This window comes from Aquila chrysaetos, chromosome 8, assembly GCF_900496995.4.
Source record: "Aquila chrysaetos chrysaetos chromosome 8, bAquChr1.4, whole genome shotgun sequence".
NCBI classification, from domain to species: Eukaryota; Metazoa; Chordata; class Aves; order Accipitriformes; family Accipitridae; genus Aquila; species Aquila chrysaetos.
Genome location: NC_044011.1, coordinates 820698 through 840267, shown reverse-complemented (window position 1 = coordinate 840267; position 19570 = coordinate 820698). Strand labels below are relative to the sequence as shown.

The following is a 19570-nucleotide window of genomic DNA, read 5'->3' as shown; positions in this document are numbered from 1 at the left end:
TGCCTCCAGTCACCTCAAAATGTTTGCAGGCAGAAGCCCTCAGGAGGATTCACATGAGTCACGTTCATAACACATGAAACCAGAGGAGAGAGCTGTGTGATACATATGCACAGGACTTCTGACCAAGAATCACCTTTTGTTGCTTTAGCACCAGCAGCTGTATCCAAGTTATGGTCAACTATTCCTAAGCAGCAAAGCACCACTCTAGATGGGAAAGCCTACACACACTTCTTGAAAAGGGAACCCCTGGGTTTTGTTGCTTTGGAACACAAAAGAACCAGAACCAGCCATCAGCTGGGATGCTGTGCAGATAGAACTTTCCAAGAGGTTAGACACTTTTCCATGGAAAAGTCAAATACTCTCCTCAAACAGCACATCCACTCTGGGAAACTCAGCTGTCCTGTCAAGTGATTTGTGTACTTACGTACCCAAAGCTGACAGGAGAACACTTCCACCTACCTTCAAAACTGAAGCCACCTGGCCCACCAAAGAAGGCCTTGAAGATATTATTTGCATCAAAGTCTACAGGAAAGAAAAGGTAGTTGTGAGTGGAAGTGAAACAGCCAGTTACAGTTTTCACAATTTAGAAATTGTCACTTAATTGAGGGCTCATAAAGCATTTTACAAGCACACAAAAAGCTATAAACAAACAGCTTGCTCTGTCTGAGCACTGCTACATAGCAGCAGAGTACAGAGCCACTGACAGTAGCAAAAAACAGGTAAAAGCAAGAGTTGTCAGAGAGACAATTTCAGTAACAAGGGCAACCTACGAATTTTGGATAAGCTGCATTTAGGGATGCACAATCTTTCTAGTACACTATTTCACACTTCCTATGAAAGAATTCTGCTTAGTGGCAGCTACTACCTACCGGCTTGATCAAGTATAACATCCACCATATAACCTAGACTGTTCGCAACTTGAAACATTCAGTGCAGATCTGCTATTCAAATGCTTTCAGAGACCAAACCAAGTCAATTCATAGGATTATTACAAATGGGAGGTTTGCTTTAGAGGAGAAAGCAGACTCTAAATGGTCTAATCTTTTTAAAGGCTGCCATGGTAGAATATCTTAAGGAACACTTGCCTCCCATGTTCAATCCATCCTCTTCTAGATCCTGCCCGCTGTCGTAGCGGGCCTTCTTCTTGGGATCTGACAGGATGGTAAAGGCTTCACCAACCTCCTTAAATTTCTTCTCTTCTTCCTTCTGTACTTCTGCACTTGCCCCACTATGTCGGTCTAGGGACACAAAAACAAGCAGGAAAGAAGCTTTTTGTTTTTAGTGTAAATGGAAAATGCTACACATTCCCAGCTACTGTCACAGATTTAGATTTGTGGGGTCAGAAGTGCTATTTGTCCAGAAATTCCCCCTCTCATATTTATTCCTGCCTCTGAGCGATGGTTGCACAGGGCACATGCATAGAGCAAGGGATCAAAGCAACAACACATGCTCTAATAACAGACTGTTTGTGGGTACCTGGATGATGCATTAGTGCTCTTTTCCTGTAAGCCTTCTTGATCTCATCTTCAGAGGCATTTTTGTCAACCCCAAGGATTTTATAGTAGTCTTTCCGTTTGCTCTTTTTCAGTTCCACCTGTGCATTCTTTAGAAGTTGCTTGTGTTCTAGAAAGAAGTGCAATGCCAAAGGAAAGTGGCTTTAGTGTCAGGTACAGCCTCCTGCTTTAAGAGAGGCTGAAGACCAACATGTTGGGATGACCTGGGTTGAAGGATTCAGGTGCCACAAGTAACCAACCCACCTGGATTTACAGGTAGCTTATTAAAGCCTTACTGTCCACTTAAAGCTGTTTCCAAATGTAGGTGAACATCTCAGTGCTATTAAACCAGAATTACAAAATGAACCACAAGGACTAAGGTTACTCTGTCTGTTTCATTTCAGACTACTAAAAAAGCAAGACGACAGTTAAGAATGAGAACCATAACCAGATATTCCGAATCTAGTGCACTGCATTTAGATACAAGCTAAATTATCTTCTCAGCATTCAATGCTGGAAAAGAAACCAGATTCAGGAGACAGGCATTTCACAGTGCTTCTCAGGACTTTTCCGGTATTGTCCTGCTGGGGTGAAAGGCTGCAAATCAGAGCATATTATGAGGGAAAAAGCAAACAAAGGCAACAACAACAAAATTGCCAGTTAAGGGAAACTTATGCACACAAAAAGAATGCCAATACACTCACCTTTCGTTTTTTCTGTCTGATAAACCTTTTCATAGTCTCTTACAGCATCTTCATATTGTTCTGTGTCCATGTAACTGTGGAAAGAAACACTGGTGGCCAAGGTGTACTTCACAGGAAATATCAAAAGGGGGTTCAGGGACAAGCTTTGCGGGTGCATATGAATTAAAGAAGAGATATGCACTGGACTGCAGGAAGAACAATCGTTAAAGGAACCCACAAAGGGTCACTGCTAGACTGAATGGAAGCCCAGACACCTGCTATTTGTGGGAAATCCTGGCACAGGAATCTGTACTTTGGGCTCCAAGTGCAATCTCACTTGGCAGCACCAGTTCTACTTTAACGATCTCATAATGACTTTATCCAGCCGCAGGAACTAATATCAGCCAGCAAGATTTCAAGGAAGCTGGTGCAGAGCTGTACACTAGCATTGCTGGTTAGAAGTGACAATCTTGGCACCTCAGAGGGATGTATGCCTGTCTATTGGTGTTTCAGCCTTACTCACACATTAACTACTTACTATAATTTAGCAATTACTGAGATGGAGCTTGAGAAGAACACTGAATGTTGCAAATTAAAATTAATGCACAACAGGAAGGCTGCAATAATGGTTTTGGTTCATCTACAAGGCAGGCAGCTTTGCCACAAACTGGGGAATAATCAGTATTGAGGAAAGTAGCAAATAAATCTGTAGTCAGAACAGAGCTTTGACTACTTCCCTGGTTGGTGCCAAGATACAAAGGAGACATACAGACCCAAACTTCTTTGTACAACTTGCTCAGCCTCACCGTGCTACACTGCGGTATTATCTATGGCTGAAATATGTAGCCTCAGCTGATTTCTCCTTTATGGGAAGCAGGGCATCCCATTTCAAACTCTGGTTTCTTGGAAGCGTGAATAGCTCTGCCAGTATAAGATCTCTTACCCACAACAGCCCTTCTGAAAAAGCTTAAGAGGGAGGCTCTCTGGGACAGAATGTCTTACATTAGTCTATAAACATAATAAATCAAGCTTTAGAACAAAACCTGCCTAAATGCAACAATCAATAGGCAGTCCCAGATCCATGCAGGCAGGACAGACTACATAGAGCTTCCCCTGTCTCCTCATCAGCATAAGTTAGAAGCCCCTTAAGACAGGACCCTTTACTCAGTTAAGCTTCAGATTTGTTATCCCTGTCACTCAGTGCTGTAGGGAAGAGGTTTCTACCCACAAACCTGCTCAGCATGTCCATTATAAAGGTCTACTTACCATTGTGCTCTCCTCAAGTATGCTTTGATATACGTGTCATCCAGTTTTACTGCATTTGTGCAGTCATCTATTGCTTCTTCAAGTTTCCTAAGCTACAATGTCAGACAAAAGTTAAGCGAATCCCAGTCAGAGAACAAATTCTGCTAAGTAGCATTATGATTTTAGGCAATTGAAATGTGTAAAGAATCTTGGAAAAATCTCACTGTTTTGTGTGTCTGCATCTAGTAAATTTTTCCAATCCCCCCAAAACACAGAGCTTTTGTTCCCTAGGGAAAAATTAGAAGCTTGGCTAGCAAAATGTTAGAACTACGTGGTGCTTCTCTTTAAGAAACACCACCTGGAAACAAGGGTCTTCCTTAGAATGATTGGATAATCAAGTTATTCTGTGTCCAAACTAATTTGCAGACAGGAAAATAAACTTAAAAATATTTAAAAGAAATATTTTTTTAAAAAGCATTGTTTGTTTTCAGACACAAACAGCCATGTAAAATATCCATTACTGGTGCCTCCAGATCATCCCATTTCCCAGGTTCTGAGAATAGCCTCTATCTCTTGACCAAGCAGGGTTGTTGAAAAGCCTCGACGCTGGCAGAGCATGCATCAACACAGAGACAGCTGAGGAGAAAACACGCCTAGAGGAAATGCAGGGTAGAAACTGGAAGCACTAATCACATGACTGACTGTTTCTCTGGATAGCGCATGACTAAAATGCAACAGCAAACCTGGAAAAAGTGTCCAGGGTTTTTAAATTAGGTCATATTTTTTAGATCAAAAAAAAGCAAGACAGATGATCTACAAGAAGAATAAGAAAAGAAAATAGATCTCCTCATTACCAGGAAGGAAACAAATAAGGATGCCTTTATGCTGATTAATATAAGGCTAAACTACATTCCTCTTCTCCCTCCCACTCTGTGCAGCCCAAGCATTTGAGTTTCGTTTCTTCAGGAGTCAACTTTGTTGGCTGTTTGGAACAGATCCAATCATTGTGCAAGTACAAAAACCTGAAACATTGCCTACAGCACTAGAAAGATTAAGCTGCCCCAGCAGCCAGAGGAGCCTGTGCTTTCCAAAACTTCTGATCTCCATTTTAGAAACTATGTGGTGAGGAATATGATGAAAGACTACCTGCCAGGTGACCATTTCTTACCTTTGAATTAACTGTTCCTCGGTTGCAGTACAGTTTGGCATTTGTTTTTATGTTATTTGGATCTATTCCTAGTGCCTCTGTGTACAGTTCATATGCTAGTTTGTAGTTTCCTTCTTTGAATGCTTTATTCCCATCTTCTTTCTTTGCTTTAAGTGCTTTGGCATTCTAAAAGAAAATAAACCCTGGATAAGGACATTAGGTAAGTGGTTCAGGGGTACCAAGCACCTTTTTTTGCTAGGTGAGGGTCCTGAAACATAACTGTTCTAATTTGGTTTCAGACACCATTACAGGATACAAAAGTCACAGCCTTGCTACAGCAGCTGAAACGAGCTGTAAGCACTCTGCCTTCCCCCAAGAGAAGCGCTAAGGAACAGCCAGTGCTAGTTACAGGCATTCTCTGTGGGAACAAAGCTTGCCTAATGTTTAAGATGAGAACGTGACAGTGAAGTAAATTTATGTATTTAAAAAAAAAATAGGAACGGGATCTCACTTTTTGAGAGCTTATACAAGTAAACAGATTTTACAAGTCAGTCAAAGAACTACAACAGAGTAAAAATAAGAGAAGGAGCAACATGAAAGGAAGAGTGTTTAAATGCAAGTCAACCTGTAGGCACTAATATTGAATCTGAAAGTCAGAAGTTCTTTTAGAACTGATAGACATAGTTTTATTGCTCCTATATCTGATCAAGGAACAAAGAATAACGAAAGGGAGGCAGTCTTCAAAGTATCACAGCCTTCTGAGAAAGAGCTTCTAGCAACTCAGTTTTACCTCAAGCAGCAGCTGGTTGTCTTTGGGAAGGGCTTGACACACTCATTGCTACTGGAGAGCTGGGGAATGATAATGTTGAGGGAGGAAGAAGGGACTGATCCAGCAGAACTAGTTAGGTGTTTGGTTAAAAAAAAAAAACAAACCAACAAACAACAAAAACCCAAACCCGGTAATTTTGCAGTCCTATCCCCAGCATCCACAACTTACACGGCAGGCAAGACATGCTTTCTCGTGATCAGGAGCCATTCTGAGTGCTTGGACAAAAAATTGCACTGCTTTCTCAATACAGTCCTCATAATAAAGGCAGAGACCACGGACATACAGAGCGTCTGCATTTGTTGAGTCCATTCGTAAGATGTCACTGTAATAGACATATTAAAAAAATAAAATGTTTCCCTATTCCAGTTTCCTTCTGATCTCCAAAAGCACTCTTCCTCCGCTGAGATATTTAGTTATTTTATCACACCTATGGTACAGATGTGCAAAAAGTATGGAAACTTGCTCAAGCAAGACTGCTGGTTATTAACCGAGTCTAAATAGTTTCCTGGTAAGATTACCTTTAAAGGGGATAAATCGATACACCCTTCCTCATCACAATTTGCATTAAGGATTATTTCTTTTTTTATATTCCCTCATTGATTTCAGGCTGTGGAAAACAAGCAACCACCAGGACATACCATCAGCTGTTCCTCAAACTCTAGACCTTAAGACACTCACCTTGCTACAGACTGTGCTTCTGGGTAGCGACCCAATAATGCTAAACATTCAGCCTTGAGGATTTTGAATCGGTGACAAGCAGGAGCAAACTCCAAAGCACGATCCATGCAAAACACAACCTGGTGTGAGAAAAAACACAAATGTGAGCAAAGCAAATAGCCAAAGGCCTAATTTGAAAGGCTGCACCATTACCACACTTGAGATTTCATATCTGTCTTTGAACAGGAAGATAAGCGTGCAGACACCTGTTTCCTCTGCTGCTGGAGGCATATTTCATTAGAAAATTTTCCTCATGTGCAGTTTTTTTGTCCTGTCTTTTAAAGGGCTTTGTGTACAAAGGTTTGTGGCACCTGCTATGTTACTATGACATAGCACTACACAAATTCAAGGGACACCTGTAGAAGGTCCATCCCTTTAACTCTTCTGAAATTGTAGGCCCTGAAGAAAAAGCCAAGGAAGACAATTCTGCCCCTGTTTCCTGCATTATAAAGACACATGGGAAGGACAGAAATTCAATAGATTGAGACAGTTTGGACTGGACAAAACACAGAAAAGTACAGTGCAGGGACTGATCTTACATTGGTCTGACTGCAATGGGCAGGGTGATCTAATAGGTCTTTTCCATCTCTGCCTCTCTGGTGGGGACATCTGCATGAGAACAGGGTCATTGTTTCACCAAGGTTCATCTGCTTCCCCGGCCCGTGACATCACGATTGCCTGCTGTGGGAAGCACTGTGCCCCTGACTGAGAAGCCAATGACTTCTGGGTGAGGAATGAGCAAGAGCAGCTCTCCAGGAACAAAGATCACACTTCATGCAAGCCTCCCCAGTGAAGTGAGACGGGAGAAGTGAAGGGACAGATGCAAAAGCCCAGAACATGCAATACAGGCAGGGCAATTCCTATACATGAAATCCAGATTGACCATACATCCCATTTGCTCCACATAACCAGGTGACACAAAGCTGGGATTTACCCTTCCAAAATCTTGAGCTTAGCCTAAGAGTCAGTGACCAGAACAATGAGCTTAATGTGCTGGACAATCTCCTTTCTGGGCCAAACTTGGGCCTTACATGCATCCACTGAACAGAAACAGTTGCATGAGAAGTGTTTGGTGCCTTTCAGATTTCATGCTGTCATTTCTTGTTATATCAGGTCAGTACCAGCTGCATCCTGTTACAGCCCTTGGGAAGAAAGATTTGGAAACAGTAATGGAGAATGCCCCATGCAGATCTGCATTCCTCCTTCAATGACCCTCACTATAATACTGGCAGACTGCCTTTTTTTTTTTTTTTTTTTTTAATTAAAGAGTTGAGAAAGAAGAATCCTGGATACGCATTTTAGGAGCAAAGCGTGATCAAACACTGCTGCTGACAAAATCTGTATCAAACAGCTCATTCATGGTTCCACTCACCCTGCAAAGCAAACAGTAATAGAGGATACTCAGCCTGAGCCAGTCACTCTCTTCACTTTTCATTCATTCAGTGCTAAGAGAGCATGAGCTCTGCCATTTTCACAACTATTACAGTTCACAAGACAGCCCTGCTTCAATAGCAAAAGTATGTTGTACAGCACCTCCCATTAGGACCCAGCTAATATTAGGCAGGGAAATTAGACATGCATCTGGTTGAACTGGCCACGTAAAATATGTCAGTTCATAATGCTACAGCAAACAATCAAGTTAATCTTACCTTCCTGAAATCCCGTTTCTCAAAATCCACTTCAGCTATTTTTTCATACTCAAGCACAGTACTGGCGTTCTTCAGCTGAAAGACAGGAGAACACAGCAAGTATTGCAGGACAGTCAGTGCTCTAAAACACCATCAAGCAGCATTTAAGCAGCCAATCCCTAAAGCATCAGAGCAAAAACTACTGCAGACCATGGAACAATAACGCAGATTACATGAATTCTTTTGCCAGCATTAAAATCAGTTTGAAATCAAGTGACCTAACTGGTAGCCCAGGAAAACGTACCCCTGCAAATAAGATACAAAAGTGGCAGCAACCTTCTACACACTGCATCACCCACTTCCCTGCTGCCTTACTACCATTCACCATTTCTCCTCTGGAGTGCTGAGTGAAAGACCAGCTTAGCCTCCATGCTTTTCTGCTAAGAGACAATCACACACAAAAGTAACTGTGCAACCTGACGGTCTACTCAAAAACAGATATAGACAGTTTGACAGCATCTCATTTTTTTCCATTACCTCACAGCATGCACAGTATCATTACTAACGATGACTGTGATTCCACCTTGCAAATTTGAAGTGAAAGGCTTACCAGTTCAACCCATTCCCTTTGAGAGCCTCATCTACTGGGAACATTTAAATTTTAAGAACCTCTTACCTCTTGCTGTGCCTGAGTATTCTTATGATCCAGTTCTAAAACTCGTTGAAAGCAGCGGCTGGCAGCCATGGCATTCCCTAGGGAAAGATGGCACTTCCCTTCCCGTAGATGGCCCTGAGATGACAGTTAAAAGGGAGTTGCAAGAGGTGCAGTAGGTGGAGACAAGGGTATTGAGACATGAATAAGAAGCATGAAGTTTTTCACATACCCTTACAAAGCTATCATCCAATCTGACAGACTGCTGAGCATCTCCCAGTGCTTCTCGGAATCTCCCCAGCATCATGAGTGTGGCAGCTCTGTTACCATAATAACTGGCATTATTAGGACAGGTATCTGGAGAAGATGTAAGAGCACTCACTGTTAGTATAATGCAAGCAGCTATACAACTTGTAGAACATATTAAAAAGCTGTGGTTGGATTAAAAACTCACATTCCCTCCCCGATCTATAACGTCACCTGAGTGGCTTAAGATGACGCATGATGGTCAAGCAGCTGTTTTGAATAGCAAGTCATAATACTATTGCTCCCCACACTATGCACAGGAATAAACTCATATAGAACAAAAGTTTGTGGCGTTCAGTCTGGCAGCACTGCTGACCCTGCATTAGAGAGAAAGCTGGACTGGTTTCATGTTAAGAATATCTTGGCTGGAGGAGAAACAAAGAACTGCTGCAATCACCCACATTTGCACTGAGTTGCATTATCAATCTGGTGAAATTTTGCAAGGTAATTAAAGCAGGCAAAAAGTTTTCATCCAGTGTGTGCTGTTAGAAACTCTGCTGGTATATTTTAAATCAATAACCAGCTTTGATTTTTAGACATGGTCTTCAGCAAAGATTAATATTATCATCAAATGTTCTTACCTATGGCTTTTGTGTAATAGTTGTATGCTTCATTGTAATCTTTCTTGGCATAGTATGCATTTCCTTGTTCCTTGAATGATTCAGCTTCTCTGAAAAGAAGCAAAACACCACATTTTAAAAGGAATTGAGCACCAGAACAGATTCTGACTATCACCAAGCATGTGATCCCCAAGCAACCTCAGTACAACTCTTCACTGCTCCTAAATGCTTGTAGCCGGTTGCTGTGAGAATTCCTCTGTATATACTGTCCATGAGAAAACAGCACAACTCATGTCCTCCTGGCTCTCAGTTACTTCATCACTTTACCAGGGCCATGAACAGGGATACTCAGGGATATTACCTAGCCGAATATTACTGGAATGCAATAGCAGACTAAAGCCACCTTTGAGTACCCTCCCTTCAGTCTCAGATGCACTGGCTTCTTAAGAGTCCAGCAAAACTCTGTTGTACATGGTTAATCACACCAGCCCTACTCCCGTGAGCTGCTGCATAACCTCAGCAATCACCGAAGTCAAGAAACAGAGTACTGTCTATCTTTCAGAAGTAGTCCCACATACTTAAGAAACAGGGCCAAGAACAATTTCTACATTCACAAGACAGCTAAATCTAAGAGAAATAAGGGTGTAAGCCTCAAGTAGAAGCTTGGCACTGCCTTGGCAACAGGTCCAGAAATAGTCCTCACGCTCAAGAGCAAGCATTTGCAGAGACAGTTTAGGACATTTAAAAACACACAACATATGGTTTAGAGCAGCATCCCTTAAACTCTTGAAAACAAAGTTTCGCCTGAAGGAAATTAAACCCTTCTCTTTCTTCTCCCATCTACCTTCACCTTTTTAGATAAGCAGTCTGAGAGGGAACTTGTACCATTGTGTTGAAGTTTAATTCAGCTTCACTGAATTAAATGCAGTGATTTAGTTCACTTGCTTCCCCTTCTAGACTGTTTTAACACATAAAAACTATGAGGCCAACTCAAAAGAAGCATCACCCCACTCTTAAGATACAGCAGTCAAGACTTGCATCGTGCTTTTGAGACTTCACTGCTGTAGCCAGAGACAGACACTGTTTGTCTGCTCTCCAAAGTGCTGGCACAACCAGAACTCTGGCCCCAGACAAAGACAAATTCTAACCATTGGAACAAAGACCAGCTCAGACTCCACCCTTCATGTCCCACCAGGGACATGGCCAGCATATCTACAAGCCCCAGCTACTCTCTCCTTCAACAACTAGCAATCATCTGCTAGAGCTGCCCAGCCGCAGGGATCACCTGCACAGGGGAAATGACTGTATCACAAGCAGTACAGGTGAAGTTGATTATTACAGGTCATCATATTCCTCTTGGATGACTACCAGCTAATCTGAACATAGCCTTTGCTGAAGCAATGAAGCAGAAGCCAAGGAAGCTAAAACAGCTGGGTGATCCCCCAGTCTGCCAGAGCAGAGCTGCACTTGTGGGCTCAAACATGGGTCACTTCCAGGTTGTGCTGAAATGCTGGGCTTCAGCGTTTTCTTCAAAGAAGGATCCAGAAGCAAAGGTGTGTCTTTGCACCACTTGCTGCAGGAAGGCTACTACCAGGGAAACCCAAGGGAAATAAAAGAAGCCAAATCAGAGAATACAGGACTAGAGAGTGAAGAGTCACAGGACTTTTCACGTACAAATATCTCCACCCAACTCCAGAGTACGCATGGGCTGTTCAATTGCTCTTGGGGCTGAGGAGCTTTATTTCCGTATCTGGCAACACTACTGTAACAGTCAAAGGCCTGAGTCAGAGCCAGTCTTCAGTCTACCAGGTACTATAAACACAGAGATAATCTTCACGTTTCAAAATTTAGGCTTATCTATCGCAGAAAGTATAAGGCAAGCGATTCACTTCTGTATTTCTGTACACCTTAAAAAAATTCTCAAAAATTAGATGCAACTTTGGGCATGTTACAGGACTGGGTTTTGCCCAGAGGAAGCAAACAATTTTGTCTTTCACAAATCACATTCTTAATAAACCTAACAGGATAGAAGTTGACTGTCTTCACTGAAGGCTGTAGCTACAACACATTCAAAGTGTGGAAAAGGTGCTCTTACTATAGAGGACATACTGTTAGAATGTACTGCTGTGAGAAGCCCCTTTCAGTATACAAAATAAAAACTGAAGGGAAGACTGCTGACTAGTCCTGCATTTTAGTAAGCTGCCAAATCCAAGACCTGCGGGTGCAGAGCAGACTCGGTAAGAGTCGACAACCGCTTAGCATTTTTATTTTGGAAGTACCTAGAGATCAGATCCTTATGCAAGGAATGCATTTATCTACTGGAAGCTGCCCTCCGTACAAAGCTGCCAACCCAGGACAGACCACGCTCAAGTCGCAGTGTCCTCGCCAAGGGGGGAGCGCTGCCAGAGACCCCAGCGCTCCCAGGGCACATCTCAGCAAAGGCAGCGCAGGAGCTGAAGCGAGGAGGAGGGACCCCACCAGTGAACGAGAGCAATGTTCAGCAAGCCTACTAGAAAAAGAACAAAGGGAATTGTGTTGAAACAAGTTCACATGTTTTTAACCTCATTCAGGCTTGCCATTGGCCATTCCCACACAACTGCCTCATGCAAAGGGTTGTTTTCACTGAGCCATCTCAGTTCTGCCAGCTGGCAAAACAATAGACACAGGGAGCTGCCACACCGAGGGCCCGCAGGCCACAGTTGAAGTGCATGCTCTTCACTTTCATTTTTAACTTTTGCTATCAGCTACGCTCCAGCAATGGACCAGATGCAGCCCTGCTGTAATTCTGCTGAAGTCAAGCAACAGAAAGAACACACAACCACATTGATGTATTTATTTGAAATAAGATGAATAAATAACAGGGTGACAAAGAAACGGGTTAGCACACGCACCCCACTGCCTTGGAAGGGTCTTGTCATGGCTCCTGGGTTCAGTTCATCCCTACTGCACCCACTCCTATTCCAGCAAACGATGAACTCGACCATCTGAGATGGGAAACTGCCGTTACCTCCTCCACCCCAGCCTTCCCCCACCTCACCCAAGGAAGGTGCTTGTCCCACAGCCTTGCTCTTCCTTAGAAGCCAGCACACTGCCAGACCCTGAACAGCAAGCAGTACAGCACCCCTCCGTGCTCCTCCCTCCCTAGGGCCACAAGATCTAGAAATGATTACGTGCCTGTTGGATGGATCTATATCACAAGTGGCAGGGCTCATGCTTTGCATGATTAAAAATGTGTCCAACCATGTTTTTTGAATATTACAGATCAAACATTCAAAATGCAGTGGAAAAACTAATCAGCAATTCTGCACTTCTGGAACTTTGGCAGTAAGTAGTTTAACCAAAACTTTATTCTCTTGTTTCTGTAATCATAAATGGAAAAGAAAATCACAGACCCTATTAAAGTTCCTTCCCTCAGCAGCTCTCTGTTGTACAGTCTACAGAAAAGGGTGAACAGTATTAAAGGCAGAACTCATCTGAGGTACCACTGTAACCTGCTTAGCATACCAGACCCTGATTCACAAGTCTTTTAGCAATTTTACCTGTCACAATATAAGGAAGCATCGTCTAATAGATACAGCTAAAGGGCTGGGTGCCAGAGCATCCTGTCTGCCAACAAACTGCTAGGTAGAGCTGGGAAAATAGGAGAAAGAAAACAGATACACGGCAAAACCAACTTTCACAAAGCTCTGGTATTCTGAGATGCTAGAGAAAACACACAAACACAAGAATTACTGTTTTCTACTCTTTTTCATTGGTCTATTTTCTTTTTAAGCATTTACTTTAACAGATTGATATATCAACAAGTCACAGCACCTCAGATAACACTAGCAGAAAGGAAGTACACAGGTATTTCTATTGCTCACATGGCTTAAAGCTTAATGATGACAAAAGATTGTGAAAGAAAAAGCAAACTCCTTCCAAAGCACAAAGGCAAAGACAGTTGCTGGAAATGCAAGGCTTGTGGTCTGAGTTCCTAGACACAGAACAGAAGCATCTCTCCTCAGTTGTGCTCCACTGACATAGAAAGCACACAGAGAAAACAGTTCTTGTTTACCATGGTCTCTGGCTATAACAAGAAAAAATGCAGATCTCCTGATATCACTGCTAATTGTTTCAATCCAAACAGATGCTGCAGCCTGAATGAGATCATTCTGCATCTCACACTGATGTAGGCTGCATTCCCCACTTGCTACTTTTGAAACTGAAGAAGAATCGTGCTTTGCTAAAAATATGATCCAGGCTGAATAGATTGCTTTGTGAGGGGAGGTTAGTGTCTTCTCAGGGCCTCTCCACACTGGACACAGAAGACAGGGAAGAGTTGCACCAAGGATCTCAGGAAGAAGCTTGTCTTTCATTGCTTGCATGTACCAAGGGCTCACAAGGAGGGAACTGTTTGGAGTAACTCTCTCCCTGCGAGCTAGTCAATTTTTTTTCCTCTTTTATAACATTTGTCAGGACCCCTAATTCTTCAAATGCTCTGGCCCTGGTCACCCTAGAGGACCTGCCACCAAGACAAGCAGCAGCCGCATGTTCTGATGCTCCCCTCGCACACCCAGGGGCTCAGGGGACACACTGCGAGGAGCTCGCTGCCTGCCTGGTGGGAGAAGGAACCATCACAAGGCTCCTTCTATTCCCCATGCCCTGCTGAAAGCTCAGCCCCTGCTCGTTCCCAGAAGAGCTATGAGAAGCAGCCATCCCGCGCACCAGTGACACAATCCCACGTTTGCCTAACAACTCCTGCCTCCTCCTCAGAGCTTCCACACACTGCCCCCACTCGAGCACCGATCATGGCTTCCACCCCTCCTACGCCAGCTCCTAACGAGATGTACGCAGACCTATTTCGCAACACACCTGATTTTCTAAGTCATTGAAAACTTGGGGGATCTGTACAAACAGCATCTCCTAGGTCTAGATGTGCTAGCACCAAGCCCGTGCACACAGGTACGTGCTCAAAGCAATACTACCCACCTACAGAAATTCAGCATTTAAGCAGGTGGCAGACTTGCTCTCTCTCAGCCCTCTTGACTCTCACTCCTACTTCATTTCCTGCCACCATTATGAAACAGTGACAAAAACCCTAAAATATCTAGGATTTAAGGAAGGCTCCAAAATCCTGTCCTGGCCAACCAATCTTTTTTGGGATGCTCTGACAAAAGGAGCACACCTGCCTTTTCTAAGCCATTCTTGCAGAGACTTTTTCTTTAATAGGATACGGTGCCTTTATCTGGCATTTTTTTTTTTAGTTGAAATCCAGTCCAGATTCTCAGCTGTCGGATGTTACTCAGCTGCTGGGGTAAAATAAGTTTGGTGATCTCAATACAGTTTACAGCAGGCAGATGTCTAGAGCTTAAAATTAGCTGTCATATTTGCCACTGGACATACAATACTCTCCTCTCCCTTCTTTCAGGACTCAGAAGAGAAGCCAAACACTATGTGGGCCACAGAACTATACAGGGTATCTTCCCTGTACACTTTAGAGACCCTTCGTCCAGGTTAGGTTTTATGCTCTGAGTGATGATTTAGAGCAAAGGCAATATATATAATCTCCCATCAGTAGCATTTGTGTTTTCTGTCTCTGGTGCAGAAAACAACATAAAATCATATATAACATATACTGCAATCACCCTCTGCAGGTAGACAGCATCATGCTGACCCTATTGCAGTAGAGACCAAACTGAACACAGAGCAGAACAGTACACCACGCAACACATTTATCTGCACACCAGCACCCCCCACTGAACAAGGAGTGGGTTTACTACTAGCTGCAACAGAGAAATGAAAATGACATTTACTCACAGCATGCCCCAAAACAGGGAAATCTTGAGTCTGTACATGCAAATACCTGCATAGATAGTCTAAAGACTCACCAGCTGAAACATAAAAGCAAAGGTCTGCCTCAAGTCTCTCACAAGGGCAGACACTGCAATGTAACTGGCATTTACTCCAGAGAAGGCACACAAACCCCTACGCTATCCTCTACACACAGCCAGAACATTCCCAATACCCGAGGACAAACTCAAACGTGGAAGACCAAGAGCCGCAAGAACCAAAATATGCCACAAGAAATTAAAGAAATGAACCAAACCTCTCCCTGCAGCTGTAAGTAAAAACAGCCAGACAAGCCCCGAACTTTAATTGTGCAGTTATGTAACACACCTCGCTCACAGAGCTCAGTATTAACCTAATTCATAGCAATGGCATGATCATTTCTGGCAGGGTCACATCATAGCTGTCGTGAAAACCCACGGAAGGGTCTAGAATCAGCTAGAGAATGCTTTTTTCCAGAGAGGCCTAAATGAAGGAAGCTAGCCAGCTGGAAGAATTACATGGTAAAAGAACTGCATCTACAACATGATTCACCCTAAAAAATCATGTCTCATGTTAAAGAAACAGGCTGGAACTGTAGGTACTGACCATCTTTTCATACTATATAAAGCAACTACATAATTCAGAGTATTCAAATAGTCTGCAAATTTATGGGAGAGCAAACAACTATGCAAGCAGCTTCTGCTGCTCTTTGTATTATCATAAGATCATAAAGTAATTACATATTAGTAAAATAGGCTGGATTTACAGCCTGGGAAACTCAAGCGCCCATTTACAAGTAGAACAGGAATAGCGGAACCTTCCCAACGGTGCCCCTACATCTGACTCAACCCCGCCACTCTCTGTGAACGCAGTCAAGTAACAACATTTATTCACAAGGAGCCTGACCAAGATGCAACTCATTTCATGCAAAATAGCATGAAAGGAGTGGAAAGACTCTTGCTACTCACCAACACCTGACAACCTCCAGGCAACATCTGTCAAACTAATTAGTGACCCAAAGTCAGGCAAGGTGTGAAACCTTCTTGACTTCTGCACAATTTCCTTTGTGCGGCAAATTTCACATTCATTGCTTTACTAAGGTTAACTATGACTTCTTACTGAGGCATCAGTACATCTGAAGTCTGCAGCAAAAGCACTGTAAAACCAACAGTCTGGGCAGATCATTTCATAATGATATTTTCTGAACAATTTGAGATACTTCTTTTTAAGAGGCTTCTACATCCTCCAGTGCTGAAGAATGAGGAGAAAGATCCAGCCTTAAGCACGCACATCAGACAGAATCTAGAGCTGCCATAAAGATGACAAGGAAATTCTCCCTGGCAAAACTCCAGTGACCCAAGCTCACAGACCAGCTGGGCCCAGGAAAAAACTGTCCCCATAGGTTAGAAAACTTTAAAATTAATTAAAAACAGTGACTTTTGGCAGGTGGACCAGTCCCTGACACTGCACCACAACTCAACCCCTGCTCATCAGCTGCTGCCCAGCAGAGGAGCTGGCAGTAACAGCACCAGTACCCAGCAGATAAAATTAATGCAATTACATCAACCCTTTTCCATAAGGACCCCCACAATTTATGCAGCAGCAGACAATAATTATCCTGTGACCACACACTACTCCTGTCCCTTAAACAACCTGTGAGTGAGCCATTTGGCATGTTTTCAGCTGTTTCAGTGCATTAGTTACAATCATTCTGAAATACAGATCTCCACTTTTGCTAATTTCCCAAGTTTTATTAAGCCACGGAGAACAGAATCATGTGTTTAGACAAAGGTGAGTCCTCAAGCAAAGTATCTGTACCTTGTTGTACTGTAATTCCTAAACAGAAGTACAGAACATGGAAACCCCTGATGCTGACTTACAGCAATGATTCAAAAAAGGTTTTCACTTATTGTTGCTGTTTTTTTATACAAGCTAGCACAGACACATCATAAAGGCTGTACTAAATCAGATTCAAGTGTATGTCTGTTCATGCCCATTAGCGTGGAGTGCCTGCATAGCCCCTTCACGGTTCAAGATGTTCTACAAACATTAGATACCTAATTAAGCCTCCAACTCCTGTCCCTAACACAGTGACTATCACCCTAATTTACAGTGGATCAGCTAAGCCACAAAAGCTAAGCAACTGATGCAAGCCAGGAAGGGCCAAACTAGAGAAAAGGTTAACGCACAGGACCCCAAGAAAATCTGCCCAGGCTGGCAGAAAGGCATGAGTGTGTAAGGCCTGCACTTCCTGAGCAACCAAAAAGAATAACTGGAAGTAGAATAATCATCTCCTACCTATACGTTTCTCTTTTAGCAGGATAAAGGATTAATATCCCAACAACAACAAAAAAGGAAACGTGAAAGCACCTAACAAAAGCACTGCATGCTAACAACCACAAACTACGGCATTGGCCTTTTGACACCAAGAAAAACCCAGATGCATGAGACTGCGTCTGTTCTTCACAGCTAAACCTTCCCCTCAGAGCAGAGCGAGGACCGAACACTGCCCACGAATTCTTCTATTTCTGCACCTGCTCAGCCTTTCCCAAGAAGATCATACTATTCATGACCGGTTTCCTGCACCCATCGCTTCTGCCACGAAACTTGGGAAGTAGGAAGGAAGGGTAACATTAGAGGTCACTATCAGAAGATGACTGTGCCTTCAGCACAGCTTTTACATTTGGATATTTTTAACATTTCAAACACATTTAATTAGCCTGGGGGAAGGAATGACTTACCCATAAACAGGGCTTTCCCAGCTTTACAGGCCATGCAATTTGTCAGTATTCTATACACAACATCCAGGTGCCTCTTCAGCAACATCATCTAATTTAACTCCTTAGAATGACATCACCAGGAAGCCAGCTCCTTCCCAGCACAGCTCCTTAAGCCTTCAATTTCTGACAGTAAACAAGCAGCACAAAACACCCCAGGCCATCAATATTATTTTGAAAATACTGTTCCTCAGAGGCTACTTTCAGTTTTGTTTCCTCCTTTTAATTCCATCCACCAAATAATTTCCTAGAGCAATTGCCTCACCTTCTACAGAAATAGTCCTCTCCTCCCCAGTTCCCCAGGAGATAAGCAGCTGCCAGCGTTAGATGCTGCAGAACCAGCCGAGTTTCCTAGACATCGGACCTTCCCATCTCACTGCCTGCAGAGACTGCAATGCTTGGCTGCTGCTGGGAACCAGCTCACTTGCTCTTGAGAAGAAAATGTGCAAGAAAGGCTGGGATTCCCACCACCCCCAGCCTCAGGCAACACTGTCTGCTCCCCTGGGCAAGGTGCACCAGATCACTTTAGAAATAAACCAGCTACTGGAACTTGAAGAGGCTCTTGAATTACAATAACCTTTTCAGAGCAGGACTCTGCCCAAACACATGCCTGCAACTGACATTCTTCCCATTATCCAAGGCAGGACAGAGTAAAAATTGCTGCATGCAGGTTTCAAATGGTACCAGCAAAAAGGCAATTGGGTATGATGAAGAAGCAAAGAGCACTCAAAACTACGAGCTTGAAGCTTCCCTTCTACACCACAGTTTAATACCTTCCTCCTTGTCCTCAGCGATGGGAGAAAGCGCTCTTCAGACACCAGCCCGTGCGGCCTCGAGACAGAAAGGACGTTATTTCTATTTCTAGGGCACTCAAACTCCAGTTGACCGAAGACAGCCTGACTCCACTACAGGGTGCGCGTTCTAATCCTGGTACACACGGAGGCCATGAGGCCTCGCACGGGACGCGCAGCCAGGGCATCCCAAAATAAAGCGTCACCCGGCAGCGAGCGCAGCCCCGGGCGGGACTGTGGGCCCTCGCTGCGGAGCCCCGGCGGGGAGCAGCCACCGTTTCCCCGCGGGACGAGGCTCGGCTTGGAGAAAGGCCTTTGCCCCCCCCGGGCAGGGACCTGCCGAAGCTCCCCCCGGGAGCACACCCTGCCTTGCCCGCCGTCCCCGAGACCAGGAGCTGCCGGCGCCCACCCGAGCCCCGCTGCTCGCGGTCCGCCGGCGCTGCCGCCCCCCCCCCCCCCCGAGCTCCCACAGCCCGCCCGCGGCCCCGCGGGGGAGGCCGGAGGGGCCCTGCCCGTTCACCGGCCCCCCGGCCCCCCGGCCCTGACCCCCCCCCCCCCCCGCGGAGCAGGGCCGGCCGAGCACCTGCGGCTCCCCCGCACCGAGGCCCCCGGGGCCCCGCCGCCACGGCCGGGGCCCCCTCCCGCCCCCGCAGCCCAGGGCCGCCCCCGGCTCCCTCAGCCTCAGCCTCACCCGCCCGCCGGGCCCCGGCCGGGCCGCGCCCCGCCCGCCGGGAGGAGATACCGGCCGTCCCCTTCCCCTGCCCGGCAGGGCGAGGCCGGCCCTGGGCAGCCGCCCTACCTCCGCGTCTCCTCGCTCTCGGGCTCGCCGAGTCCCTCGGGCGCCGCCATGACCACATCACACTCGGCCGCCGCCGCCATCTTACCGCCGGGCCGGGCTGGGGACGGACGGTGGGGCGGGGCGGGGGACGGGCAC

At 44.7% G+C, this 19570-nt stretch overlaps 1 protein-coding gene across 1 annotated transcript in view; it reads right to left on the bottom strand.

The window, feature by feature from the left end:
- Nucleotides 1-19570, bottom strand: part of DNAJC7 (DnaJ heat shock protein family (Hsp40) member C7) — a 25791-nt gene extending 6221 nt beyond the window's left edge. The window contains exons 1-13 of the mRNA XM_030021688.1: nt 19436-19570; nt 9282-9370; nt 8627-8751; nt 8419-8532; nt 7764-7838; nt 6076-6194; nt 5566-5719; nt 4590-4754; nt 3443-3534; nt 2198-2271; nt 1477-1623; nt 1086-1238; nt 460-522 (exon numbers count right to left, since the gene is read on the bottom strand). Coding sequence (XP_029877548.1) covers nt 460-522; nt 1086-1238; nt 1477-1623; nt 2198-2271; nt 3443-3534; nt 4590-4754; nt 5566-5719; nt 6076-6194; nt 7764-7838; nt 8419-8532; nt 8627-8751; nt 9282-9370; nt 19436-19515 — 1450 coding nt within the window. The 5' untranslated portion in view covers nt 19516-19570. The remainder of the gene's footprint in view (nt 1-459; nt 523-1085; nt 1239-1476; nt 1624-2197; nt 2272-3442; nt 3535-4589; nt 4755-5565; nt 5720-6075; nt 6195-7763; nt 7839-8418; nt 8533-8626; nt 8752-9281; nt 9371-19435) is intronic.